Genomic DNA, 27,494 nt, shown 5'->3' on the forward strand with positions numbered 1-27,494 from the left:
AAAACTATATAGTAACCGAGTTTTTCCCGCACAACAAAAAAGCTCCCAATGATTACAACTTACACCAGAGAGAGATGGCTGGAGAAGAGAGAAAGAGAGGCGGCGGTGCTATAAAGATAGAGCGAGGGGTATAATTTTTGACTTGTAATTGAAATTTCATGGATTATTAGTTCACCCCAGACAGAATGTGGGTGGATAGTAAAAAATTGTTTGAGCGAAAATCTCTGCTCCTCTTCCGCAAAAGCCACCGACCACCCGATTGTGGCCACCCAAAAGAACCAACTGTTGATTGGGGCCAGTCCAAAATAGCTTTGGTTTTGGGATGAGGGGATTCCCCCCGTTTGGGCTTTGGAATTTTTGCTCTTTTCTTCGGGGGTACTGGGGAACTGGGGGCTAAGCCCACCCACCTTAACCCGTTCGTAACACTCCCCAACCCCGAAAAGTCTCTGGTTAATGAAGCGCTTTATTGGACCATCGCCAAGGGCCGGAAAAGAGGTGAACGGAGAACGGCTCTCGACCCGATTTACACTTGGTTGGCTAAGGCTCTTCCCCGCTTTATACGGGTCTTTTGTGCCAAGTGTTGAAGGTCAGGCCCTCGGGGGCCAAAGCGTTACTTCTCTTTTCGTTTCGTCTTTGTTGGTTCGGGTGTCTGAGCTGTTATTGCAATAGCAAATTTCGGTAATGAAATCGAAACAAATGCCGAAAGTGGCAATGAAGTGGTTCCCAAAGCGTCGAAGTGTTGCGAAAGTATTTGATAAACACAGAGGCGAGGAAAAGAGGTATTACAGCTTTTAAAATGGTTTCACTTGATTCGCCTATGAATTAAAAGTTGGGCAATTACTATTTAAGTATCCCAAAATGTCAAATATCAAAATTATTTTTGTAGCCTTTAAGGCCCTGTGACACTTTGGTAAAGGTCTTCAGCTAGGGTTGCCAAAACGTTGAGAAAAAATTCAATCAATCGGTAAAATATCAAGCATGTGTCACAAGGCCTTGAAAAATTAAATTAAATCTACACGTTTGCCTTTAAGTGGCAGTTCCCTGTAATCAGAAGTTCCAAACATGAAACAAAGCATTAAGGGTCAGAGATACACAAATACGTGCAAAAAGTTTCTAGTGAGCTAGGAACCGTATGAATCCAAATCTTTTGTCAGACTGATAAGCACAGCAACGCACGTATAAAAATTAGGAACTAAGCGAAAATGTTTCAGTTACTTTTTCATTCGGAACTTGAACTACTGCTCAAAAATAACATCATACACACTTAAAATGCTGCTTTATTATTTGGGAGCACTTTTGTACTACTATTTCTTCTTTGATCAAAAGATAGAGCCAAATCTGGTGGAATATGATAAAACCGGCTCTAGATTTTTCAATTTTCCATTTTCCAGGCAGAGAATGATTAAGTTAAAAATAAAAAAAACGACTATATGTATCAACAATAAATTAGTATTATAAAATTATTATTTATGGTTTTGTATACAATTTTTTCCTTTTAAAACAAAGTTGCTTTAAATGATTCTAATCAAGTTTAAGTTCTAAGTTCAAACTACACTGTCTATTCCATATGAGACCAAATCTATTGGCTGACTGATAAGCGAGAAACTGGCGTATTAAAGTAGGAAACTAGCCAAAAATTGTTCAGTGACTTTGCCAATCGGAACTTATTCGCTTATAGTGCTCACAAAATAAAATAACACAAAGTTAATATGCTGCTCTATTTCTTGGGAGCACTTTTGTGCTACTTTTTGTACTTTGATCACAAGATCGAACCCAATCTGGTCGAATACGATCCTATCGGCTCTAGACATTTCATCATTGAACACAATGAAAAGAAAAGTTGGCATCTTGCTGAGGAAGCCTGCAAACAGAAAGGCGGACACTTAGCGGCCATTAAAGACGAAAAGGAAGGCATCGCCATCAATGCAATACTCAAAGGAAACACTGTATATTGGTTAGGAATCAACGATTTGGAAGAAAAAGGAGATTTTGTATCAGTAGCTTCAGGAAAAAAGGCTCGTTTTTTGAATTGGAAAGCTTATGAACCCAGTTACGATTACGACGAGTCACACTGTGTTTCTTTAGATATCTGGGGAATGAGAAATGACCTTTGCATAGCAGACCGTAATTTTATTTGCCAAGCAGATGAAGTGATTTGATGTCAATACTCTTGAAAAATTGTTGACGTTCATTTTAGTTAGAACAAAATATATTTTTGTTTGGAATTTTATAAATAAATGTTCATACTTTTGTTCCCACCTAGATATCTAATAAAACTACAAAAAATAAATAAATGTTCGGCGTTATTCTTTTTGTCGTATTTTTTGGTTCACGATAATTTACTTTAAAGATTCGAATCCACCGAGATGTCGAAATCACCACATTTGCTTTGTACCCATAATTAACTAAATTCAGCGCACTCGCCTCTTAAGCAAGGAAAGTTTTGCCTATGCAGGCTACAAAGGGTTAAACACTTTTCAAATAAAAATTAACGCAGTCAAGTGTTTTTCTTACCATCTGAAAACCAACATGTGGTGCTACTCATAAGGTCTTTAGGGCACTTATAAAATTAGAAAATGTCAGTTACGTCCTAAATCCAAATAAATTCGCTGCCAGAAAAAGAAATCAACGTAAATTTAAAATGCAAAATGGGCTTAAATGAGGCATTCGTTGTCATTTATATTTGCAGGTCAGATAAAGATATTTAGACATACAATGTAACTAAAACAACATCACATCAAATTTGAATTTATTATAATAGCACACGAAAGAAAATTGTATACCCAACTAATAAAAATAAAGTATTGTTAGTTACATAACAAATAAAAATCGAAAGGTCATTATTTAAAGCTCAGCTGTGACTAAGAAGCCTTCGTTTGTATTTGATAAGGGCTTTAAATCGTAGGAAATCCCAAATTGTCAGGTTAATAGAGTAATCCCCAGACAATACTCTTTAGAAACACGCGAACTGCAAGTAGAATCAACCAAGTTCCAAATATAACTAACTTATTTTTGTCAATTTTGAAGGTCGGCTTTAAAAACAATAACAAAAACAATGTAAACAATTTTTATAATATTTAATTTTTAATTTTTTTTAAATGTAAACCCACTACTTACATATTGCAGTACGTATAAGTCGTTATGAAAATAAAGAAAAAGTATTTTCTAATTTATATATTTGTTATCATGATCAATAGATCTGCAAGGGAATACACGTTTTTCTAACAAGACCCATGTCAATATACTTTTTAAATATGTAGGGGTTATCAAGTGTTAAACATATTGGCATGACTTATCTGGTAATTTATTATGTGAAGTATAAAGAGTGTGAAAACACCCAATTAATTTTTTGATAACAGCTCGCGGATACGTATAAAAGCAGAAATCTTCTGCCAAATATTGCAGTTGCTTCTAAAAGCTTACTTTAAATTAATCAAAAATTGAAAATGTTTAAATTAGTAGTCGCTCTACTCTACGTGTTATTCGCTGCTGAAAGTTGTAGATCCGTGGGCGTGTACCCTTATCCCAGCCTTGGCAGTAGATCGGAAGACCTACAGGTTCAACCCGGAGGAACCTGCATTTCGGCGATGAGGCCGGTGATGGACTATGTCGTCGCCAACCAGGTTCGATGGAATACCTGTGAGGAAATCATAGCAAGTCACACCCAGTCGGAACACAACCAGATAAAATCCCAGTTGGCAACCCTGCGAGATGCCCTGACCACAGCAAGGGACACCCATGAGTCCAGGATAGAGTCCAATGAAGATAGGATCTTCCCTCAAAAGGAGAGTCAGCACAAAGGCCTTGAGGAAAGGATTGACAGGATAGAGGGGATGTTGAGTTCCATGGGAAATCAGCTATCAGCTTTGCAGGAAACATTATCCAAAATTTTGACGACGCTGGAGACAAGGACATTGAAAATACCGAAAAAATACCAAAACTATGAGCAAATCGGCACCAGATACTTTTACATTCAACACAGTGGTTTCGTTTCTTGGACTGATGCTGAAATCGCATGTCGTCGGAAATTCGGACGACTAGCATCTGTCCAAAATGAGGAGGAGCTTTCGGCCATCAGTGCGAAACTCAAGAAAGATACTTCCTATTGGCTGGGTATAAACGATCTAGCCTTAAGGAATGACTTTGTGTCCTTAGCCTCCGGGAATCGAGCATCCTTTTTAAAGTGGGCACCTGGTGAACCAAATTATATAAATGGCAAAATGCACTCCGTTGCCATATTAAATGGCCTCATGTGGGTAGCGATGTGCGAGCGGAAAATGAGTTTCATTTGTCAGTCAGATGAGGAAATTTAATTATAAACGAGTAAAGGGTATACAAAAAAAACTTATCTACTTGATTTTAATTTTGTACATACATACAAATTATATGCACTGGAATCTTTTATTTATAATTCTGTATTAAATCAACTAAATATTTATAGCTGTTAAACATGAAATAAAACATTAATAAAAATAATAGTTTTGAGTTGTTATATTTAATTTAGTAACTATTTCCTCAAAAAGCCCCACAAAAATTCAACATTTACCATTTTGGTGTTCAGTAGTTCTTTATTGCATTTCTTTATTTTTTTAAATTCATATATATATTTTGTTCAATTATATATATAAATGTATATATAATTAGTTTAATTTTCTTTGTTCATGAATTATTGAGAGAACAATTTGTTTTGTTTAGTTCAAATAGTATACAATTTGCTTAACTATACAATTAAAAAACAGTTTCGAAATCATAGCGAGAGAACGAAAACGATATAAACAATTGTTTTTATCAATTTCCTATAGCTTGCAATATTTAATATTAATTTAGTTCTTATTAATGCTTTGTTCATTGTAAAAACTTAACAAATGTTTTGCAAACTTCGTTTATTTGTTGCCCATCTTCGATCTTAATGTTGCTTAAGTTTTGCATCCTTTTATTTCGCTATCTTTGTTGATCCACTGTTTGTTTTCAGTAATTATCATGTTTATTCTTACAAATATGTAGGCAAAATGCTTGCTGAGAGATATATATGTATATTCAAAATGTACAAGAGAATTAGCTAATGACTTGCGCAAGTAAAATCAAATGAAAATCGGGGAAAACAATTTGCAAACCTGTTTGTTTTTTGAACCACGCCAGTGAGTTTTCGGGGCTAAATCCACCCACTTAACCCCTTAGCAATTTGTAAACTTTTTCAACAAACTCAAGTTAACTGAACGGAACTGTAAGGAATTCCCTGCCGCTTCTGGATTCTTTGTTTGTTTTTCATTTGTTGAGGGGAGGTTGGCGGAGTACCTAACAGAATTTAATGGAAATAATTTGCATTTTAACTGGTTGAAATTTGAAATTTTCCTTAAGGTCTCCCTAGCTTGTTGATATGTGAGCCAACTTCTCAGGTTGGGAAAATATAAGAAGCGATTCTTTCCCAGCTTACCGAGTAATCCCAGCATGTAAGTGAGTGATGAGCGAAAAGTGCCAACAGTTGGAAAATTTCGTTTGTTTTTCTTCGGTTTCAACTTTTACCCTGAAAACTTTTGCGTTTTTCGTTCGAAGAAAATCAGCACCTTTTCTATTTTTAGTTCAGAAAAAAAGTTGAAGTCAACACTTGTCTGGCTTGGATGAATTTTTAAACAGTATGTGTACTTTTTGATTGGTTTCTGTTTAATTAAGCTTTTCAAACCGCGTTTGAGTTGGAGTCTTCCATTTATAAATATATCAAATTAAAGCTTTCAAGCCGAACTGCCCCACGAGAACTGGGGCACTCGAGTCTTTACACAACGCATAAGGAACTGGCAAACCGAGTTATAAAGCATCTAGGTTTATATACACTCCTCGTCGATTTAATATCTATGGCTTATGTAGAACATGGATCGTTAGTAAGCTTGCATTCGGTAAAAACACTTTGTATGGTTAAAAAGTATGGTTTTCGCTCTGTCTTGGCTAGCTCTCGATGGTAAAATGTTGTCGCCAAGCAATTCGATTATCTATATTTAGCTAAGGTTATGTTTAGGTTCGATATTGATAGGTATGTCGTGATATGGTCAACACAAATTGCGAGTCTAGGTATTTGCAATCGATCAGAGATGGCTGGATCGTTATGTGATATAAATAAGTTTTATATTTAATAAAAAGTGGTATTGCTTTAACTTTTGTATCACCTCTGAAGTGGCATAAATATATACGATTTGAGATTTCAAAATAATAAACTAGTTTATAATAACAGTCAAATGGTATTTAATTGAGTAAAAGCTTAAACCTCTGCTGAAAATCAAAGAATACTTTATATAATTTATAGCATCACAATTTATATTTGATTTGCGGCTGATTCCCAGTTAAGTCTGATCCATAGCCAACTCTCAGGTGAATATATGATATTCATTTCGATATTTCGTGTATTAGATTCGGCCAAACAAAGACGGTCTTTGATCAGTGATAAGATATGATCCATTTGCCATCTCTGAAACTCTCGTTCTTTGTTCTTAGCAAGTACGTATGCGAAGGCTATGTATGATATCGTATAGATATTGCTTATATGGGGGGATATGGGAATCGCAAATAGATAGATATCAGGTGGCTTGAGTCTCTTGGCTGCCCTTCCTAGAGGAAGGCCTTCTTGCTGGTCTCCTGTGCCTGTGTGGTTGTGGTGGTCGAGATGCCCAAATCCTTGCCCACACTCGCTGTGGTGGACACCGCGATGGTGGGTGGTGCTGGTTGAAGTGGTGCTGCAGTGGTTCCACTTGCTCCAACCGTTACAGATGTCGTCAGCCCACCGGAACCGGAACCAGAACCGGCACTGGGCGGGGGAGGGGGCGTGGCTGCCAGGGGGGTGGGTATACGGGGCTGAAACGACGGCTTGCCCATCGCCAGGGCAGGATTCAGGTCCAACATTGTCCTGGGACTCATGGCCACAATACTTGCGCCCAGCGGACCTGCGAAAAGTTGAGCAACTTTTTGTTTTAACCCCGCCACAGAAAGGATTATCAGTTTCGGTTTCGGATAGGAAGTAGGTGGAGTAGGTGGAGTTATATAGCCGGAAACAATAGATAGATATAGTAGTGGGAGGTCCAGGAAGAGTAAGAGAAAAACAGAGAAAGAAAAAGAGAGAGAGAAGTAAATATATTATTTTCATTAAGTCGGTTAGTCAAGCTGGAGATTCCGAATTCGGTAAACTTTGAATTTTATTATGACAGGTGGGAGGCAACTTTTTCAAAATTGCTGATGGTAATTACTGGGTGCACTTGGTTACTACGATATACGAGGGGTGGTGGGGTGGTTTTCTGGGGGGTGGGTAGTGTAACACGAACACGATTACAAACATCACACACAACTATGAAAACACTAATCACACTCCAAGACTCGGGTCAAAATTCGGGTCACATGCAGCATGCTCGGCAAATAAACACACACATATAAGGCTAGATACAGTATCTGCAAACTACATTTGGCAAAGATTTTCGCTCGGGTGGATATTTTGGACTCAGGCAACAGAGGGGCGGGGGGAAACTTTGTAGAATCAAATGCTGGGAAATCGGATTCGTGAAGGTGGCTCTAAACTCTAGAGTTTCTGCTTGCTACGAACTAGTTTCAAAGTTTTTCAACTATTTGACACTTTTAGTTGGGAGTTTTTCGGGTTGGAAGAGAGCGAGAAAGTTGGAGGTTATTAGGGGTAGATAATAAAGGTTTCTTAACCAACACACACCCGCCCAGCAGAGTCCGAGTTTTGGTTAGCTGATAAGTAGTTAGATGATAGATGAACGAACCGGGGACTTATTAGTTCTTTACGGTTTGTATATAACTGAGGTTTCGTTTTGATTTCGTTTCGATTTCGATTTTGTTGCTGAGTTTTTTCTTGTTTTGTGTCTTGAGCGGGCTTAACAAATTACAAAATATCTTTCTGGTTCTGTTCTGTTATCTGTCTTAGTCGAAACTGAAGGCCATATCTGAAATACAAGAGTTCGAGATAATACAAATGTTTTTTTCGATGTTTTTTGATCAATTTTACATAGCTAAGGGATTTCTGATTTGGGGGCATTGGGACTAAAAACAAAGTATCACAAAATTACACACGCACACACAGAGAGAGAGAGAAGATACGGTTACAGATCTGAGTATAGTTATAGTATCTTATATCTTATACACTGGTAACGAAGTAACGAACGAGCCAGAACTGAAGAACAACACGTACACGATATATAATATATGTAATATTATTTATGTAAAGATAGGTGGAGAAATATAGAGAGAGAGGAAAACACGTAGAAAATTACATATTGTATAGATATATATACGATTATATAGCAGGTTGGAGTGGTAGTAGTAACAATAGCAGACGTCGCCGACACGAGTAAACGATAAACCATATACGACTATATGCATATCTATGGCTATATGGCGTCCAGAACTTTTCTTTCGATCCAACGTACCACGATCTTTATCCGTTATTTGATCTTAATCCAGTCCTCGGGGTTGCATTTTTGCTTCTCTCTATTATTCCTTCGTTTACTCATAGATCAGTTTGCCAAATTCTTATATAGAAAAGATCTTCAACATCATCATCTCTCATTGCAAGTTTTAGCTTGGAAGTAATGGTATGGGTGATTATTGGTTCTTCAGCTGGTTCTGTTGTGGTTGTTGTTTTTTCGTGGTTAATGTTGTTGTTGCTGTTGTTGTGTTCTTTGGCTTAGAGCAGCCTGCTCTTTTTGCCATCGCGCGGTTTGCCAATCATTGTTGTATATTCATCTATTTACACAAGATTTTTGGGGTTTGGATTGGATCGTTTATCAATAAAATTAAATTATATTAAAGTAAACAAAAGTATTTGGAGCAAAGATGTCAAAAAATCGAGGATGGAAATAGATAAATATAATATAGAGTCATGTATCTGGGTATCATAACCATTGAAGAAAGGGTATAAATATGTTCATATATTGGTACCATACATATTCTTGTATTTTGCTGACTCAATGGAAAAAATTACATCCTTAACTGGTTGGAGAACGATGACTTTGAATATACAAGTATGCCTTCGATGAATGGAGAGAAAGTAAGGGTCTGCATATGTGTTATATGGTATGGAAATGACTTGAAAATTTGGCTTTACATTTGGAGCTTGGGAAATTCATGTAGATCTATGAGATTGCAAAGGGAATTTACTAAATAGCTAAAATAATATTTTAAGTGTTTCAAAAATATTTATATTTTTAAGAATTTGTAGTTTTATTCCCGTAACATTCCCATCGATTTCCCATTTCAACTCCATAATTCGCCATTTTAAATTCCTTTGAATGATTAGCGTGAAATGAAAGCTAAGCTCGAATAAATGAATAAATTGGAATATGAATAAAGAAGCCTTTAATGCATGGTAATTACATAGAGTACATATATACACGTACACGACGAACGGTATGTTATTTAATGGATACAGTATAGCCAAAAAGGGAAAGCGCACCCCAGATATGGAGTCGTTGTGGGTCAAAGATTCGTATATCTTGGCAGCATTTACTAGGCACTTAATATGTTATCAATAACTATTTGTATTCATTTGCCAGGAGAAACTGCGAAACGGCACAAAGGATAACGAGTATTTATTACTGGGTTGTGTTTTGCAAGTTAATCCATTGAACTCGATTACTTTCGAACTGAGGGTGCAGCTGTGCGAGCTTTTAGGTACAGGTTAAGAACTTGGTTGGCTTGGTTTAGCTGGTTTACTCGTTTATTGTACTTTTAGTGGTATGTTTTGGGTTTTGGCGGTGCCTTTTCTGAAGCGCAGCTCGATTTAAATTGTTTTTCTTTTTTTGTGGCTTTAGCTTGAGGCTTGCATTTTGCTGGTTTGTGGGAATCGGTGTGGTGTTACTCGTTTAAGGACACACATGGGCTCACCTGACTTGGGGCTGACCAGGTCCTTCGTTTTATTGTTCATGCGACGTGGTCCAGTTCCACCGGATCCCATGGGACCGGAATGGGGACCCGAGCCCGGGGTGCCACAGCCACTGACACCACCAGGGGCACCTGGAAAATGTAATAAAACGGTTAAGTGTTTATTGAGAAAAATCTTAAAAAGATCGATGGTCTAAAAAAAATGGATAATATCTATATTCACTTCTTGCATTTTTGTAATAGACTATCCATTCTTATTTTCAATATATATTCCCCAATTCCTAATATTCTTTTATCATAATTTTCATATATTCTACAATTCAATTGTTTTTGTATAAATAGCAAACGTGATTTGCGATATATTTATACGTTTCTGGAAAGCAAAATAAATTTCAACCATCAAATAAATTCGAAATACCTTTGAAATGAAGTGATATAATTCTGAAACCATATTATAATAATCAACAGAAACAAAATAATTATTATCTGAAATAAATGTCACATTGGAATATTCCTCTTAAACTTTGATTTCTATATTTAAAAAAAATCATGGTATTAAATCAAATATATTTAAAACATTCGTTTAATAACCATATGAAATGATTTTAAAAGCCAAATACATTTTTACCGGCAAGGGTAGTTTGATGATGGCGGATAACCCGCATTTTCATACTACGCCGTGAAGGATGGACTCACCTGGTATTCTGGGCTGTCTCGGCTGTTCGACGGGAAGCACTCGTCTCCGCTTCTTTGGCAGTTTGGCCCTGGCCTGCGTGTGCGAGTAGTACATGGCGAAGTTGCTGACGATGACGGGCACTGGCAGTGCGATGGTTAGTACGCCGGCTAAGGCGCACAGGGCGCCCACGAACATACCGATGTAGGTTTTGGGGGCCATGTCCCCGTAGCCCACGGTGGTCATGGTGACCAGGGCCCACCACAGACCCAACGGGATGCTGTTGAAGTCGTTGTGCGGATTCGGCTGGATGCGCTCCGCGTAGTAGACGAGGCTGGCGAAGATCACGATGCCCAGGACGAGGAAGAACACCAGCAGGGTCAGCTCCTTGGCCGAGGCCCGGAACGTCTGGATGAGGATCTTCAGGCCGGACGAGTGGCGCGTCAGCTTGAACAGTCGCATGATGCGGATGATTGAGAAGAACTCGAGGATGTCAGCGTTCTCCAGGTGCGATGCGAACCGCTGAAGCACTAGATCGATATAAAAACTAAGCGTCGCTATGTAATCTATGATGTTAACAGATGACTTGATGAATTCCCACTTGTTCGGCGATGATATAAAGCGCACCTGGAAAAGTTCATGGAGTTATTTGAAAGACCTTTAGTAGACTTAATGGTTTTTAATCAGTCAGTGACTGGTCACAACCTTTTACTTTAATCTCTTACCAATATTTCAAAGGTGAACCAGGCGTTGCAAACGCATTCGATATAGAAGAAGGCTATGTGCGCATTGGTCTGGGTTTTGTCCAAATACCAGCCGTTACTTCCATTCGCTGTTTTCACTGTAATATTCCGGACGATGGGCACTCGCATGTCGGGATGGGTCTTCAGGCAAAACGACAGGATCGAAATGCAGATGAAGAACACCGAAACCACGCCAATGGTCTGGAATTTAAAAATGATAATTAATAAATAACCTAATTTACATTTCAAAGTCTCTATAAAAACGTCAACAAATGATTAATGTCTTAATATGCTTTGATATGCATTCACTTAAAATAAAAATAGATGCCACTCGATATATGTATTCTCAAAGCACTTTTGTAATTACATAGTACATCGCTTTTAAAACGGAATTTGTGAGTGGGTGCTCTCTACTCACTCGTGAAATTGTTGAAATTATTTATAGCTTAATTGAAAAGTGTTTTTAAATGATGCAAATGCAAATGCATTTTTAATTGAAAGTGTTTAAAGAAACTGAACTATAAAAACATTTTAATCAAGTATGTCTTATTGCTTGAAATGTTCTTTTGATTATCAAGACTTAGATATATTTGAAAAGATGACACACCTTGGCGGCATTGGAACTGTAGGGCTCATCGAACAAGGACCAAATGCGCGGCTTCATCTCCTGCCACCAGGATATGGTGCCTTTGTAGTAGTCCTCTTCGAAGCCGAATTTGCGAGCCAATTCCTCTTCGGACGGTTTTTCCGTATCCAGATCGAGTCGATCCAATACGGCAAGGGTTTCCTGGGTGTCGCGATGCTACAAATAGTACACCATAAGTTAGGTTTATTCAAAAATGGTATTTAATAGTGTGACTTACCTGTGTATATGTCATCCAACAGCAGGGCTCCACTTGGTTCGAATCTAGGCCCCAGAACTCCAATTCCTCCTCGAACAGCGGTCCGCACACATCTGTGGGATAATGCAGCTTACCGGTTCTGGAAGATTATCATTTAAAATGAAACAATCAAGGAGAAATCACAAGTGCTAGTAGCATTCGAAGTTCTCTGAGTACTTTTGAAAACCTTAATTATATGTTTTTTGTGTTTTGATTTGTTTTATATTTCTTATGTACTACACACCCACCTGTAATAGTTGAGCACTTGTGCGAAGACTCCCGGATGCCGATCAAAGAAGTACTCATTCAGTATCGGATCATAATTGGCCAGGGCCTCTGTCAGTCGCGATAGTCGCGTTGCCGGAATCTTTTTCAGCGTGGCCTTGTAGGTTTCGTGCCTAATGCCACCCACATTGAGCACCACCCGGTTCTCCGAGTCCATATTGATCAGATTCATGGCTGCATGCGCATAGTGTTGCATTTTTTTAGGTATATAAGTCATTGTCTCAATCAAGAACTCAAAAGTCAATCATTTACAAACAAGTTGGTTAATCAATTGAATTGAATATCAATGGTTTTTGGTTGGAGATATTAAAGTATTTCAGTGTTTTAGAAATTAAAATAATCTAAATAAAGTATTTAATGGATAAACTAAAAGTTTATGTTTTTTTTTCTTCTTGGGTTTTTCACTCAGGTGCTTCCACAACTCAAGTACTTCTTTACTTTCCGATTTTTTGTGGGTTTTTTGTGTGGGTTTAATAAATATTTTCGTGTGTTTTTTCTTGGGACTTCATTGTTTTCTTTTTTTTACTCTCCAACCTGAATGCCTTTCGTTGTCCTTGCCCACGATTTTTGCAGTTAGTAGTGCCCCTCGTCCCAGGCACCACTCTTTCCTGTCACTTCCTGCGATCCACTCTTCGGCACCCACAGGGGATCAGGTCTCAAGACCTCGGACCACCACTTGAAAATATTGAACCAGATGTTAGGAACACCCCCCAATGATTCTCGGTAATGAGCTACTCACTAGGTTGGGGCTGGATTGGACAACATGGCGCTGAAAGAAAACGATGTTTGGATAAGAAAATTACACTTAGTTACTAAACAATTGTTTATATTTAAGTTGCGAAACGTTGCCCACAATATATTAAAATAATTAAAAACCCATAAACATCAACAAAAAAGAAGCCATTTTTTTGTTATTCTTGAAATAAATACGTTTTTAAATCACAGAGACTTAAGAATGTTAGAACCTCTTATGTGATTCCTTTACTTTAATGGTTCATAATTATGAGTTTATGACCTAGACACATGTGCTGAGTAAAAGTAACAGAGTCAATTCATAGAGGCCATTATGTACGCACGCACAACTATTTTAAGAACAATAAAATTTGTGGGTGTACATTAAAAATGCAATATTTTATTAAAGATTTTTTTGGTTCTTACTAAGTAAATTACCCATATGATATGTAAGCAATCTTTAAGAATAAAATTGATTACAATAAAAATGACCATGCAGGATTTCCGCAAGTCGCCTTATAAACAAAGTCATCTGACCTCGCTTCCGAATGTTAAGCATACAAATCATCGATTCTAAATCAATATTGTCTGTACACAAATCATTGAGTAGTTCATATTCTTTATCTCATTTGACGAGAGTGGCAAACTTTCGCACGTCTTTAGCTTGTGGCAGAAAATCGAAAATTTTGTTTACTTCTAAGATAAAGAATATGGATCCGCGATTCCAAAACCAAATGATTCAGTTATGTGTTGAAGTGTGCCGGATGAATTCGGTTAAAGTAAGTTTTTACCCGTTCTTTTAATTGATGTATGCATCCGATGATTCAATGCCTGGATTCACTTTATTTAGCGAGTACTTCTACGCCGCATAAATATTTAAAATCAACAAACTCAACGCCCGAACTAAGGTCATTTATTTGGAAAATGGGCAATAATATTTGCTTCGATTGAATTGACCCATTAGCAGCTCGTGAAGCGCATCCCACTTGGGATTATTTTCCTTTTCTCCCAGATCTAACTAAATATAGTCCAACCATATCATCGATAGCGTCATCAATTTTTGGAGAGTGGCACGGAAACAGACTATATTGTAGTATATTAAAAAAAAATACAAAAAAAGGAGCTGAACGGAATAATGAAATTGCCGTTCGTGATTTGCACAAAAGGCAAATATTTGTTCTTAAACAATATTTAGTTTTGGCGCTGCATTGTTTACACTCTCGCACGCACAGATACAAATGTATCTGAATACTAGCAGATACAGCTGCGGGCAGAGAAGTAGTAAGGAACAAAAATTATTTGTATGATCTTATAAAGATCTAGGCGATAAGATTGAGAAACGTACACTGCAGGTACTAGGTTGAAATTGCCAAACACTATATCCAATCTTGTAGGTTTTTAATGAGACTGGACTTTTTAATAAAAATTCGTTAAAGGAAACCAATTGGGGTGATACAAATATCTCATTGGTTTCAATATGCAATATTTTTTAATTGCATACTTTTAGACACCTTTATGAATCCATAATTTTCTTGCATACTTTTGGACACCAATTTAACTGATTTAAAAAGAAGGAAGGAAATGGTAATTGAAATTGCCTATTTTCTCCTTACTAATTTTAAAGGCTAATCCTTTTGATGAGTGATTACCTCTGTCTTGAAATATCTGTGACTCCGATAAGACCTAGTGATGCAAACGGCACTACAATTTTGACCACTAATGTCTGTACATCATGTACACAAAGTGAGCAACAGCGTCTTGTCCGTCTGCCTTTTTGGACCAACTGCCTGCCTGTCCCTGTCCGTCCGGGCTGTTCTTTTTCTGTTGTCGATGCTCATCGGTGTCCATTGGTTGTTTACTCGCAGCCGGCTGCCCCTCAATTTCGATTCTCGATTTTCGAATCAGCGCCATAAAAATACAAAACAACTCACACACAATTTTCATGAGGCTTTATAAACAAAACAAACAAGCCAAACACACGCTGAGGGCAGTTTTTCCGTCCGGAAAAGTGGTGGAATTCAGTTGCAATTAATGCTAATGATTATGTTATACACACTGTGATGCCGTTTCGGGATTGCCGAAACTCTAGCTTAATATTCACGGGTTTAAAGTGTACATAGGTACGTGTATGCACATTTAACCGCATTATTTATTTACTTCAAATGAGCGGCGGAAAGCTGGAAGGACCTACACACACTTCTTGGCCGCAACCAGAAGTATTTAAAATGAGTTTCGGCTCCATTCTTCCCCTCCGTATATTTTTTATACCGAACTTCCTTCCCTCCGAAAGAACATTACACGCAAGTAGAGTAGTTAGAAGGTGGCAGTTACTTTTGGGGCGGGGAAAATGGAAAATGGGGGTGCACACACAGTAGGTCAGGAGTGCTTTGTAAGTAGCGTGTTTTTGTTGTGGTATGAAGTTGCCTGCCTCGGTTAACTTGGCGTATACTTGATATACACACACATAGCAGCAGGACCTACACGTGTGTGTTGTCGTCGCGCACGCATCGATTTTTCCGTTTTCGGTGTATCACAAACTTCCTTATTGTCGGCCGAAGGATATGGATTGACTTTAAAAAGGTAGAGCTAAGTAAGACTCCTGCCCAGATGTATACCATATCCGTACCCCATTTCCCATCCGTATTATCCCTATCCCTATCCCGCCTTCTCCGACTTCTCACCTATTCTCTCATCCTGCGGCCTCGTTGCGCTCTGCCCGTAAACATAGTTCCGATTTGCTGGGATCTTTGGGACTCTGCTCGCAGGAAAACTTGGGGAAACGCAGGAAACCAATGATTTGGGCCTGTTGAAAATTGTGGAACCAAGGGGAGAACTAAACTGTGGACTAATGCACTACTAAACTACACTCGTTTTCTTTTTGGGGGTGTGCGCCTCCTTCCTCTGTTTTTCTTCCTTTCCGGGGAGTTGGCCGTCCGTTCTCTTCGCGCGCGCTTTCGATCCGAACCGTTCGAGGCGATTTTACAAACTGAAAAGGAATCCGAACAAACCGATGGCATTTCACGCTCCTCTCTCTCTGGAGGGATGTTGATATTGTTCTTCGGCTCGTCGTATTCCGCTCTATATGAAGTGCATGCGCAGTGCCTGTCTCCGCTTTTAATTTCCTTTTGCTCTGACATTCGCATGATTGTTGCGCCAAAATGCAACACTGCGTATGCGTGATGGAGAAAATCTTTTTAAAATTTTAAAGTCCGTTTAGTAGCGTTTTTATTAGCTTTAAGAATCTGAGTTATATGCCACTTCTTAAAATATATTTTCAAGATTAAGAACATAATAAAATCAAAATAAAAAATAACATGGACTGTTGGAACACCCTATTTCTTCTGGCTTTTATTTTTTTATTTTAATTAATTTCCAAGCTAAAAATACCGAATTATTATTTTCCTGGAATTATTCACTTATCAAGTAATATATAATAGAACCAAGACTCAGAATTCGTAAACAAAGCTATTAAGTAATTGATAAGCTCCTATAAGCACGTATAACTTTATGGAACTGAGTCGATTTGTTTTAGTAGTCTACCAATGGTGATCTTTATCGGGTGTGCTCCCTCAAAAATAATAAAAATGCACAGATTGGCTGCAGTTCTATTCTACGTCCTAATTGTTGGTAATTATAATGAATCTTTGGCAGGACCCACTAAAAGTGCGAGTCCTGGAAGTAAAGCGGAGGACTTGGAGACCCGCTGTACCGGGCATTGCTTCTCTAAGATGAGTTCAGTGATGGATTACGTTGCTGCCAACCAGGAGAGATGGAATACCTGTCAGGAAATCACGGAGAACGTCACCCGTGCGGATAAGAACCAGATTCTTATCCAGATGGCTTCCCTGCAAGAGGCTGTAACCAACGTTAAGACTTCTCAGGAATTCCAGGACGTAAAGTTGGACAGGATGGATAGGCAGCAGATGGCCATGCAGGAATCTTTACCGAAGGCTATCCCCCAAGACCTTGAAAAAAAACTAGGCAGTATGGAGACCCAACTTGCAGCCCTACAAAATGAACTGGCATCTATGCAGATCAATATAAACAACCATCACTTAGTAAGTAAGGACACACAGACATCCCAAGCATCTACACAAGAAGTTTTAAGCAGCCTAAAGGATTCTTTGGAGTCCAAGTATATAAAGCTGGAGAGGCAGCAGATCGCCATGCAGGAATCTTTAAAGATGACAGTAGTTCAGGACTTTGAGGACAAGCTGTCCAGGACGGAGGCTCATCTGACAAGACTTGAAAATAAACTGCAGTCTATCCAGTCCAAGATAGACAACCACCTCACAGCAATTAGCGAAACCCTTTCTAAACTCAATACAAAATCCATACCTCCTGGTTTCAAGCTGATTGGATCAAGGTTCTTTCACATCCAAGAAGATATAAAGCTGAATTGGGCTGATGCTCAGGACAGCTGCCGTCGAATGGGAGGATACTTGGCCTCAATTCAAAATAGAGAGGAGTTTGATGCTATCGTGGCGAAGCTCGATAATTCGGAGAAATACTTTCTGGGCATCAACGATAGGGACAAAAAGGGTGACTTTGTGTCCGTGGCCTCGGGAAGGCCAGCTTCCTTTTTCAAGTGGTTTCCTGATGAGCCCGTATACAATTACGACCAAGAGCGCTGCATTGCAATCCAAGACGGGTATATGTTTGTGAACAATTGTACTTATAAAAAAAGGTTTATTTGCCAGACCGATGACAAAATCTAATATAAACAAATGACAACAAAAATTGCAATTAATGAATTTGTTTCTATTAGGCTAAGTTTTAAATCTAACTGCTCAAATGTATTATATTATTTCCAAACATAAAATTTTATATTTAAAATGTGAAACATTTTAAAAATGTAATCTCGCACATCGGCTTTACTTTTTCCATAATTTTTACGTGCATATAATAAGAATGTTTGAAATCAATTTCAATTTCGTCATAATTTTAAAATATCAGAGACAAATTAGTTACATCTCTATTCTTTAAGTTGATTAAATAGTACTCCCAAATTTATTCCAACATTAGACACTTCTTGTGACCACAAAAAAGATCGCACGCATTTGTTGTTTAAATTTATAATTTTAAGAGCTTTGGGAACGTAAAAACTGAAGTACAGAGCAGTTGTATTTAGTTAGGAAACGAAGAAGAGGTTCCTTTTTTGGTTGGACAGATTTTAAGTACATTTTTAATTAACTATTTATAAAAATCAAATGCAATTTGCTAAGTGACGAAATGGAGGCATGGAGATGAAAGATGTAGAAATCAGATGAGTTTTGGTCCTAGCAGAGCGGTATTTGCGTACATAAAGATGAGTATAAAATAGTCTTGCAGATATAATATCCAGTGCCTATGCCTGCTGCTCCTCGTTTCCATCCGCAGAGGTGTGCCACACATGTCCCATTTCCAGGGCCTGCAATTTCAGCAGCTCCTTCTGGCTGTCCTTGGCCTGAAGGTGGAAGACACTTTGCTGGGGGGAGATGGTAATGGATTCATTAAAAATATGTATTAAAATTCTAAATTCGCTTGATAAAAGGGGTATCTATATAGTCAAATATTTAGTTCGCGATTTAAAAAAAAAAATGTAGTTAATGAATTTATAAAAATATAACATTTTATTTTATTTTCATATTCATATTTAAAAAGTTGAAAAACCACTATTCTTTTGACCGCAGCTGTACATATTCCCTTTCTTCAGCGAACTATAGCCTGACAAGGACTCACCTTGACCTCCTTGGTGGTCAGGACATCCATTTTATCGTAGATGATGGCGTGCAGACCGAGCTCCTTGAGCAGCTTGATTGTGTCCTTGGAGTTGTTGTCGTCGCCCCAGCAGAACAGCACCAAACCGCGCTCCTTGGCCAGATTCACCTAAAAGCGTCCGTAGCTGAGTGATTCACGACTCGAGAGTGGATCATGTTACCTGACTGGGATCTCGCAGCAGGTCCTCCGTATGCGCCACAACGCCCAGGAACTCCATGGCCACCGCGTGCCAGACGGCCAGCTCCATGGAGTTGCCCCTGGGGTCCAAATACTTCTGGTATTTCGTGGTCCTGCCGAGGGTGAGAAACATGACGGGATATCGGTTTTGCTTAAATCTCAATATGGTACAGATGTCTGGGTCGAAACAACTCAGGACTATCCGGCGGTTACCCGCCTTTCGTAGGATCACATCCAATATGCAGTCGATATAGAGATTTCTATCCACCACGTGTTCGAACTCCTCCTCCATTTTGCCATCCTCCAGCCTCTGGGACCACTTGATTTCGATATTGAATCCCACATGGACATCCAGGGCATCGAGGACGTCGGAAAGCTCGGGAAAGGGCTGATGCTCCAGAAGGTCGTCGTTGTGAAAGGAGCGCGTCTCCCTGGACAGCCCCTCGGCTATGTGATAGACCTTCAGCTTCCTCAACTGCTCCAGGGACAACTCCCTCATCGGTAGGGCCAGGAAGTCATGCTCCTGCATACTGCACTTGGACTTCAGCGAGACGTAGATCATGAAATCGTGATAGACCACCGGCACCAGATCCTTGCTGAGCTGGACATCGAACTCCACCATGTCGGCACCGTGGTCGGCGGCATTCTTCAGGGAGGTGATGGTGTTCTCCCGGATCACCGCATCCTTGGCCTTGAAACTGGTGCCCGAACCGCGATGGCCCACGTCCAGGCCCGTCCACTTGTTGTTCCAATAGCGGGCATAGCTGACACTCATGTCCATGAGGGCGCACTGCGATGAGGGCTTTACGATAAGATAGCCCAGACGCATCATTCCCAGGGGTCGATGGCCCTTGGCGCAGGTGATTGGTAGCTCTAGATTGCCTTCGGATCGCTTGAAGAGATTCGGGAGCACATAGTGGTAGCCCAGGTGATTCGGAGGACCGTCCTCCTTGGCCACCCGCGAGCTGTAGCTATACAAGTCGATCAGGTATGCCGTATTCTCAAAGTCCCCGACGGTCAGGTGGAATATGACCAGGTCACTGGGTCCACATCCAGTGCCGAATTGCTCTTGACGCCGGATTTCACACTCATCCGCACTCAGGGTGACCACCTCGCTGAAAGCGAAGGCTGTGGAGGATTCTCCACCATTTTCCTTCGTATCATGGGTGTCGTTCGATAGGGAGTCCTCCAGGGGGGAAACGGGCGCCATGGACTCACAACTGGCACTCGGAATACTCAGGTTCATGGGCGTTACTTTCACCTGGATGTGCCTCCTCTTCATGCGCTGCTTGAAGGTGAAGGGGGCGTAGAAGAACTTCAACTGAACCAAGGTCTCCTTGGTCAGCCATCCGCGATCCACCTTCTCCTGCCCATTAATCGAGCCAAATATATCCATGTGACTCTTGGCAGGCTGCTCATCCAGTTCCTTGATAACTCTAGGCTGTGGAAAAAAGATTCTTTTAGCTTTACCCTTCCAAAAACTCTGCTCTTTGAGTCCCATACGAGTGCATACAAATCAAATCCGATCCCAAGGCCAGCTGGATTTATGGACTCCACTCGTATAGGGTCAGTACATAATGAATTTGTAAACCTGTAATTGGGTCTCCCAACGGCGGACCATCAGCTGCTCAGCACTGGGGTCGAGGGCGCAGACCATATAGCGGTACTCCGTGTCACAGTGACGCGGAATGTAGACCTCCCCGGTCCACAGATTGCTATCCTCATCATCTTCATCATCCTTGGACAGAAGAGCCGCTCCCGAGTGCTTCCAGTTACCCAGGGCCTCACAATTTCCCACAATGGCCAACTGCTCGTTGGCGGCCAGTTCCTGGTTCATCAGCACCCTAAAGGTCCAAAGTCTGTTCGTGGTTATGTCGCCAAAGATTCGACGGGATCCCAGGCGACTTCCGTTCTCCGAGGACGAGGGACAGCAAGAAGGAGCAGCCATCGCATCCTCTTCGCCATCGTGGGAGGCCAACCAGTTCTGCATTCTGTCGGGGATGAGATTTTATATTAGTAAGTACATTATTATGTGCTGTATACAGAAAAAGTTTAACCTCGAGTTTAAGCTATTTTAGCTTCGATTGACGAGTACTATATTATATATTTTTCAATATTCAATATAATATTTCGCTTAATAAAATAATTCATTGAAAGATATTATAACATTTTTGAAAGTATTTTATTCTTCTTTCAAAATTATTGATTTTTTGGTATATAAAAGTGAAAAATATTAAGTTTAATCGTAAAATATTTCTTTGGTTTTTTAATTTGGTTCCTGTAGCGCCAACGGTAGTGTTCATGTTCATATTTTGTTTTTACGCCAACCCACTTTTAAGAAATACACCGTAACGTGAACCCACTGTACTTGTTCAATTTCAATGAAAATCACAAGTTGATGGTTTATCGAGTGCATGTAATTTCATGGATAATAAGACAGGCGATTATTTTTTATTCCCAGTGCGTTTGTTGTTATTGACCTTATCAGTGGGTGACGTAAATAAATTTTATCACTTACTTTGTGTGGGTGTGTGTTATAATCAGGGAAAACGAAAGCTAAATCGCTTTGTTTTGTTTTGCTCTTCTGTTGTACTCTTCTTCCTCTTACTAGTTTTTCTCGCTTTTCCTTGATTTTCTTAGGGGTGTGGAAACTATAACAAGAGAAAAATGCAATCTGAGGAACCGAGCGATATTTTGGTCATAGCAGCTGTTTTCATTCGTGTATATTCGCTAGCAACACATGGTTTTTCACTTTAGCTCCGGCGGGGGATGAACTTTGTAATAATACCAATTTAAGTGGATAATACTATGTATATTATCTGCCCGATTTTAGCGCCGCGGGGGCGTCCGATCTGACTATAACTGTGAGTTGCATTATTTTTACAAGGGAAATCGGGTCGCCGGTGGGAATGGAAAAACGAGTGACCGTTATGCGGAAACCGGAAATTACGGAATCTCAGAAAAATAAATCCTACAACTGAAGATATCACGGTTTTTATTATTTTGCTTAAATTTCTTTTGATATTTTTAAATTAAATAAGTAGCTAATATTGCTTTATTGCAGTTTGATTTTCTTCCTTAAAAGTAAAACGGATCAATGATATAAAATAAATATTTTATATATACATATATATTAATATTTATCAAAAAACATACTTAATAGAAAGATGTTTTTTTAGCGCCTTTAGTACCTCTCTTGCTGCTATCTCTTTTCGCTAAGACGGTTTATGTTTGTTGTGAACACATCAAATGTTGTGTAAAATTAAAATTTGAATTTAAAATGTAACGGATCTTAGTGTGACCAGAGCTGCGTACTTCCTTTTACCGCCGTGCCTCTGCTATCAGCTGTTTACCATAATGTGGCAACTCTGCCTTAGAACAGCTGTTTCCGTTTGCACTTTTGGCGGGAAAATAACTTCCAAATTTGTTTACAATATAAAGGATTTTGCGGTCGTAATTCGCGAATATCCAGGATGGATCAGTATCCCGATGAGAATGAGGAGTTTGAGCTGCAATACCAAGATGAACTGGAGCTACTGGAGGATTTGCCGGACGAGTTCAATGAGGCTCCCGCTCCCAGCACCTCGAAACAAAAGGAAAACCGGGCTCCTCCCTTAAAGGATGTCTCCCGCCTGGGTAACTCCACTCTGGGATCGCCTCAGCTTTCACAGATTACCTTTGGAGCGAGTCAGTTGGGAACAGAAGATCTAGAAGCAGGAACTTCTACTGGAGGCCTTGTAAATCGACGGCTATTTGGGACTCCAAAGGGACCACCGGTGGGCAGGGGCTGCTCCACGCCCTTCCAGCGAATGCCCGCCATTCAGGAGCTGGAGAGCACCCAACTAACTAGTCGGGGATTCGACCAGGAGCCCGAGAATCCCGCTGCCAATCAACTCCAGGAAGTTGGTCTCAAAAACCTCAATAAGCGCCGCCTGGAACGTGATCTCTTTGGGGATATAGATGACCTTTTCCACGAGTCCTACGAGGATCCCATGGTCAAGAAGGCCCGCACCGAGGAGCAGCGAGATCACGAGGCCATTGATAAGATCCTCGAACTCCGCCGCAAATTGCGCGAGTCCAGCAAAACGCTGCGAAAAGATGATGTTAGTCGGTTGAAGGCGCTTCATGACTTCAAGATGCGGAATCTCTCCTACGACATACCCAACTGGCCTTTCTTGGCCATCCAACGAAGCGATCTCGAGCGGATCTATGTGCGATTCCACTCCGAGGACTACGAGCAAAGGCAGCTGGACATGATCAGCGCCCGGGGCGAAGTGGTGGGCAGTCTCTTGGGTGAGGCCAAAGAGAAGATCTGGCAGGAGGCCAGCGAAATAGTGGGTATCATGTAAACCCCGTATAACCCTTTAATAATTCCCTTTATCTCACAGGTCTTAAGTCGCTTGGAAGTGGAAAAAGATTCAGATGTAACCCTAGTACCCACCGATTCCCACACCCAACCCGATCGCCTTTGGGTGGACAAGTACAAGCCGAGGAAATACATTGACCTGCTGTCCGATGAGATGACCAACAGGAGTCTGCTCTACTGGCTAAAAATGTGGGACAAGGTGGTCTTCGGCAAGGCCTTTCACAGCAAACAGGAACAGGAGGCGGTGACGGGAGAAGGAGGAGCCGCTGGTGGAGGAGCTAATAATCAGCTGAACAGCTTTAATAAGCGCACTGGCAAATTCGAATCCAACGGCGGTTGGCGGCAGCGCAAATCTCGCCAGGCACTCAACACAAATGTGGATGCTTTGGGCAGACCCATGCAGAAGGTGGCCTTGCTATGTGGTCCTCCAGGTTTGGGCAAGACTACTCTAGCTCACACCATCGCCCGGCATGCTGGCTACAATGTGCGGGAAATCAACGCCTCCGATGATCGCAGTCCAGAGGCCTTTAAACTGGCCCTGGAGAACGGCACACAAATGTCTTCGGTGCTCAATGCAGACAAGCGACCCAACTGCATAGTTCTAGGTGGGAAAGCAGCTTTTAAATTATAAATACTCAATATGTATCTTTTACCTTAGATGAAATCGATGGCGCTCCCCGGCAGTCCATCGAGTATCTGGTCAAATTCATCAGCGATGGGATCTACAACAAAGTAAAAGCCAAGGGCGCCAAGGCGGAGCACAACGTCCTAAAGCGACCCATCATCTGCATCTGCAACGATGTCTACGATCCCGCCCTGCGTCCCCTGAGACAAGTGGCCTTTGTGGTCACCTTTCCGCCCATCGATGCTGCGCGTCTGGCGGAAAGGTATATTATATTTATATATAAAAAAATATATATTTATTCCGAAGATTTTTTAACTTTCATTTCAGGTTGGTTAAGATTGCCCACAGGGAGCAGCTAAAGACAGATTTTGGTTCACTGATTGCCTTGGCTGAGAAATCTGGAAATGATGTCAGAAGCTGTATATCCTCCATGCAGTTTTTCAAGTTAGAAATTGGAAAATATTTATTATTTGCTAAACTAAGACCTTTTCCTTCCCTAGTGCCCAAAAACACAGTTTGACCCTGCAAGATGTGCTCAATAATAACCTGGGACAAAAAGACAGACACCAGGGACTTTTCGCTGTGTGGGATGCTATTTTCCGAGTGGGTTTTTCTTTTATTTGTTACTTTAATAACTCCTAAATATATATATATATATTTTTTTTTTAAAGATCCAACGTCCACGTAAAACCCTGCAAACAGACGCCAATAAGATGGATGAACCCGGCCAGGTCACAATGACCAATATGTCGGTAACCACACGAGTTCGCAATGTTTTAGATGTTGTCCACTCCAGTGGGGACTACGAAAGGTAAGCATACTTTTTATAAGGATTTCAGGAACAAGCCATTAGAATAGAAAAATTTGAAAGCTAAAATTTCTTTTTGATGAATAAATGTGCTCTTAAAATATTGTATTTTTAAATTCTTATTTTGGATAGCTTTCATTTTTTGTGTTAATAAAAAAAAAAAACAATTTTACTTTGATCAGTTCAATTTTAATTGTGTCAGTATTATATTTTAAAATTTTGAAATTTCAATTATAATTTTTGACTTATATTTAATTTTCCTCAACTCTGCAGACTTACCCAGGGCGTTTACGAGAACTACCTGCAGCAGAAGATGCCCGATCCGAACTTTACGGGTGTGTGCGAGGCCCTCAAATGGTTCTGCTTCACGGATACGGTGCAGCATCAGATTAGCAGACAGCAGAACTACAGTGTGTACCCGTACCTGCAGTACGGCTTTGTCGTGTGGCACCTGCTGTTCGCCACACTGGCCTGGCCGAAAATTGCATTTCCCACGCGTGGCTTTGAGGTGAGGTCCTGGAAAAGAAACCATGGCGATGGCGATGAGGATGCCGATGACGATGAGATGATGGCCCCGGGCCACATTATTTCTTTTCATCGCAGCGAGGCTGCTTCTTTGAGGCAGGCTCATGATTTATGCAGGCGTCATTAGCCGGGGCAAACATCCCCGGCCAAAGGCCTGTGGAAAGTGCATAATCAACACAATCAAGCCATGTAATTTCTTGTCCATTATGTGCCTCAAATGCAATCACAAGATTAATGAGACTCCTGCATAGATTTGAGCAATGTTTGCCCACGGACCAACCCCCTATGTTTCTGTGCTTGCAGCTCCAGCAGAAGAGCACCAACCAGAGGAACATCTTCCAGGCCCTGTGCAAGGGTGTCACCACCTCGGCTTTGGGCGTGGGTCAGGGCAAGACGCTGCTCCTGGACACGGTGCCGCTGCTGAAGAGGATTCTGTCGCCCCAGTTGCGCTCCGTGGCGGTGCAGCTGCTGTCTCTGAAGTAAGTAGACCTGAATACCCTACTGCATCTGTATACATCCCATATAAATTAATTTCAGGGAGCAGCAGGACCTACGGCACACCATCGAGGTGATGGTTGATCTCGGCCTGACTTTCGTGCAGGTCAAGTCTCAGGAAGGCCACTATGTCTTCCAAACGGAGCCTGATCTCGACGCACTCAGTGCTTTTCCAGGTGGGTATATGGGATAGGTTCTAAATCCCATTGAAAGCTAAAATATATTACTTGTATCTTTAGGTTTTACTGGCCTGTCGCTTCCCTACTTCAGTCGTCAACTGATAGCCCGCGAGGTGGACCTGGAGAGAATCCGGCGAGCTGCCCCTAAGGGTGGAGCACCTTCAGCCCCCTCAGCCGCCAAGAAGAAAGCCTCGGCTGCTGCAGCTCAGCTGCCCAATCATTTGCAAACATTGAAGCCGAAACCAATTTCGGCGCCCAATGTGCACAGTGCACCCAAACAGCAGGTGAGTTTACGAGGATTTGCATGCCTTGCATTTACTTAGCAGCAATTTACTTGCAAATTTTCATCACTCAACGATAACGAGTATATGCTACCGATGGACTCACCTGAGTTTATTTTCCCCATCCCCAAAATGGTTTTCCTTTGCCAAAGCTCTTTTTCTCCTGGCAAATCCCCGAAAAGCTAATAACCCATAAGGGGATTCCAGTGGTATTGTCATTGGAGTCGTAATGTGGGATCAGCGCAAACGAACATTTATTGGCCATCCTAAGCGAAAGCGACTGAAACAGCTTTCTTATTCCTACTTAATGGGGGTATTTACTTCGTTTTCCTTTTCTTTGCCCAGACACACTTTTTATAAGTATGTTTGGACACTAACAAATATTTACTTACTTCTTTGTATATTAAATGTTAATTTGCATATTTACTTATTTTATTTTCAGCTCACCAAGGACTTCTTTGGTCGGATCACTCACAAATCAAGTTCCAAAAATTCAGTAGAGGATGGTAAGTGCTTTAAATCTTTTATGTATGTTCCTTTTTATTCATGAGTAATTATTACCAGCAAAAACCGATGCCATCGTGAAGAGCCCCATTTGGTATCGCTATAAGGAGGGCTTCAACAATGCCGTCCGCAAGGATGTTCACATACACGAACTGCTTTAGCCAACTTAAGTCCGTCACTTAATTTATTTAAAAATGTACAATTAAAAAAATTTAATTTTATAAGCAAAAAGCTGTTGTATTAATAAGTAAGTAATCTTGGAACGATGCCCCCTTATCACATTTAATATTGAAATAATTTATCTGGACCTAATGTGTACATATGTTTTAAATTTCGCTTCCGTCTCGTTGGTATCAGTTCAACATAATGGATTTAAGATATTGTTAATTAGGTTTCGTTCTTCGAAAAGCGCTATGTATATTCTTAGAATTTCTAAAAAGGGCTTGCAACAGCTATTTCTTTGATTCATCGGTAAAAAATTTTTTTTATTATTTATGGAATAACTCATGAGGGAACTTTGACTCACGTTAAATAAAAAATTGTAAATATGACGTGGAACATCTTTATAAAACGGGATTTGAAAA

At 40.3% G+C, this 27,494-nt stretch overlaps 5 protein-coding genes across 14 annotated transcripts; 3 read left to right on the forward strand and 2 right to left on the reverse strand.

Moving 5' to 3' along the window:
- The first annotated feature begins 3,446 nt into the window (after window positions 1-3,446).
- On the forward strand, window positions 3,447-4,313 carry LOC108021461 (accessory gland protein Acp29AB-like). The gene has a single exon (XM_017090233.4). It carries the CDS (start codon window positions 3,447-3,449, stop codon window positions 4,311-4,313), a length of 867 nt encoding a protein of 288 aa, XP_016945722.2.
- Window positions 4,314-6,234: 1,921 nt separating this feature from the next.
- Shaw (Shaker cognate w) lies at window positions 6,235-16,179 on the reverse strand. Of its 8 annotated transcripts, none has more exons than XR_011605937.1 (11): window positions 15,872-16,179; window positions 13,198-13,227; window positions 12,422-13,133; window positions 12,156-12,273; window positions 11,900-12,094; window positions 11,275-11,493; window positions 10,573-11,176; window positions 9,880-10,008; window positions 8,424-8,739; window positions 7,700-7,940; window positions 6,788-6,929 (listed from the first exon to the last, which is right to left on the reverse strand). XR_011605937.1 is itself a non-coding variant. In XM_036817190.3 (10 exons), exons 4-10 carry the CDS (start codon window positions 12,628-12,630, stop codon window positions 6,598-6,600), a joined length of 1,824 nt encoding a protein of 607 aa, XP_036673085.2. In that variant the 5' UTR covers window positions 12,631-12,632; window positions 12,993-13,133; window positions 13,198-13,227; window positions 15,872-16,178; the 3' UTR covers window positions 6,235-6,597. The 8 variants fall into 8 exon arrangements, 3 of the variants coding, with proteins under 3 accessions (XP_036673085.2, XP_036673082.2, XP_036673077.2); XR_010653453.2 differs by having other exon boundaries at window positions 6,806-6,947; XM_036817190.3 differs by lacking the exons at window positions 7,700-7,940; window positions 8,424-8,739 and having other exon boundaries at window positions 6,235-6,947; window positions 12,422-12,632; window positions 12,993-13,133; window positions 15,872-16,178.
- A 531-nt stretch (window positions 16,180-16,710) lies between these two features.
- On the forward strand, window positions 16,711-17,930 carry LOC108009237 (C-type lectin domain family 4 member F-like). Its single transcript, XM_017073409.4, has one exon. The coding sequence runs from the start codon at window positions 16,733-16,735 to the stop codon at window positions 17,906-17,908; it is 1,176 nt and encodes a 391-aa protein (XP_016928898.2). The 5' UTR covers window positions 16,711-16,732; the 3' UTR covers window positions 17,909-17,930.
- Window positions 17,236-22,070, reverse strand: LOC108021464 (glycerophosphocholine phosphodiesterase GPCPD1). 3 transcript variants are annotated; one of them, XM_017090196.4, is made up of 6 exons: window positions 21,916-22,070; window positions 21,646-21,778; window positions 20,719-21,118; window positions 19,111-20,568; window positions 18,912-19,058; window positions 17,236-18,657 (listed from the first exon to the last, which is right to left on the reverse strand). In XM_017090196.4, the coding sequence occupies exons 3-6, from the start codon at window positions 21,115-21,117 to the stop codon at window positions 18,538-18,540; spliced, it is 2,124 nt and encodes a 707-aa protein (XP_016945685.2). In that variant the 5' UTR covers window position 21,118; window positions 21,646-21,778; window positions 21,916-22,070; the 3' UTR covers window positions 17,236-18,537. The 3 variants fall into 3 exon arrangements, with proteins under 3 accessions (XP_016945685.2, XP_070855670.1, XP_036675253.1); XM_070999569.1 differs by having other exon boundaries at window positions 21,646-22,042; XM_036819358.3 differs by lacking the exons at window positions 21,646-21,778; window positions 21,916-22,070 and having other exon boundaries at window positions 20,631-20,756.
- Window positions 22,071-22,503: 433 nt separating this feature from the next.
- Window positions 22,504-27,141, forward strand: cutlet (chromosome transmission fidelity protein 18 homolog). The gene is made up of 12 exons (XM_017069297.4): window positions 22,504-23,461; window positions 23,516-24,098; window positions 24,152-24,380; window positions 24,446-24,562; window positions 24,619-24,721; window positions 24,790-24,929; window positions 25,200-25,434; window positions 25,755-25,930; window positions 25,989-26,122; window positions 26,186-26,409; window positions 26,849-26,912; window positions 26,971-27,141. Exons 1-12 carry the CDS (start codon window positions 22,601-22,603, stop codon window positions 27,069-27,071), a joined length of 2,967 nt encoding a protein of 988 aa, XP_016924786.2. The 5' UTR covers window positions 22,504-22,600; the 3' UTR covers window positions 27,072-27,141.
- The last annotated feature ends 353 nt before the right edge of the window (window positions 27,142-27,494 follow it).

The sequence above is a fragment of the Drosophila suzukii genome, chromosome 2L (assembly GCF_043229965.1).
Source record: "Drosophila suzukii chromosome 2L, CBGP_Dsuzu_IsoJpt1.0, whole genome shotgun sequence".
In the NCBI taxonomy this organism is placed as follows: Eukaryota; Metazoa; Arthropoda; class Insecta; order Diptera; family Drosophilidae; genus Drosophila; species Drosophila suzukii.

Coding starts and splice junctions, on each gene's coding strand:
- LOC108021461 (XM_017090233.4), top strand. CDS start 3,447: ATGTTTAAATTAGTAGTCGCTCTACTCTACGTGTTATTCGCTGCTGAA.
- Shaw (XM_036817182.3), bottom strand. CDS start 12,675: ATGACTTATATACCTAAAAAAATGCAACACTATGCGCATGCAGCCATG. Junction 12,095..12,155: donor GTTGGATGACATATACACAG/GTAAGTCACACT, acceptor TACTATTTGTAG/CATCGCGACACCCAGGAAAC. Junction 10,009..10,572: donor GAGACAGCCCAGAATACCAG/GTGAGTCCATCC, acceptor TACATTTTCCAG/GTGCCCCTGGTGGTGTCAGT.
- LOC108009237 (XM_017073409.4), top strand. CDS start 16,733: ATGGTGATCTTTATCGGGTGTGCTCCCTCAAAAATAATAAAAATGCAC.
- LOC108021464 (XM_017090196.4), bottom strand. CDS start 21,117: ATGCAGAACTGGTTGGCCTCCCACGATGGCGAAGAGGATGCGATGGCT. Junction 19,059..19,110: donor TGCTGCGAGATCCCAGTCAG/GTAACATGATCC, acceptor GGACGCTTTTAG/GTGAATCTGGCCAAGGAGCG. Junction 18,658..18,911: donor TGACCACCAAGGAGGTCAAG/GTGAGTCCTTGT, acceptor ATCTCCCCCCAG/CAAAGTGTCTTCCACCTTCA.
- cutlet (XM_017069297.4), top strand. CDS start 22,601: ATGGATCAGTATCCCGATGAGAATGAGGAGTTTGAGCTGCAATACCAA. Junction 24,099..24,151: donor ACCCAACTGCATAGTTCTAG/GTGGGAAAGCAG, acceptor CTTTTACCTTAG/ATGAAATCGATGGCGCTCCC. Junction 24,381..24,445: donor GCTGCGCGTCTGGCGGAAAG/GTATATTATATT, acceptor CTTTCATTTCAG/GTTGGTTAAGATTGCCCACA.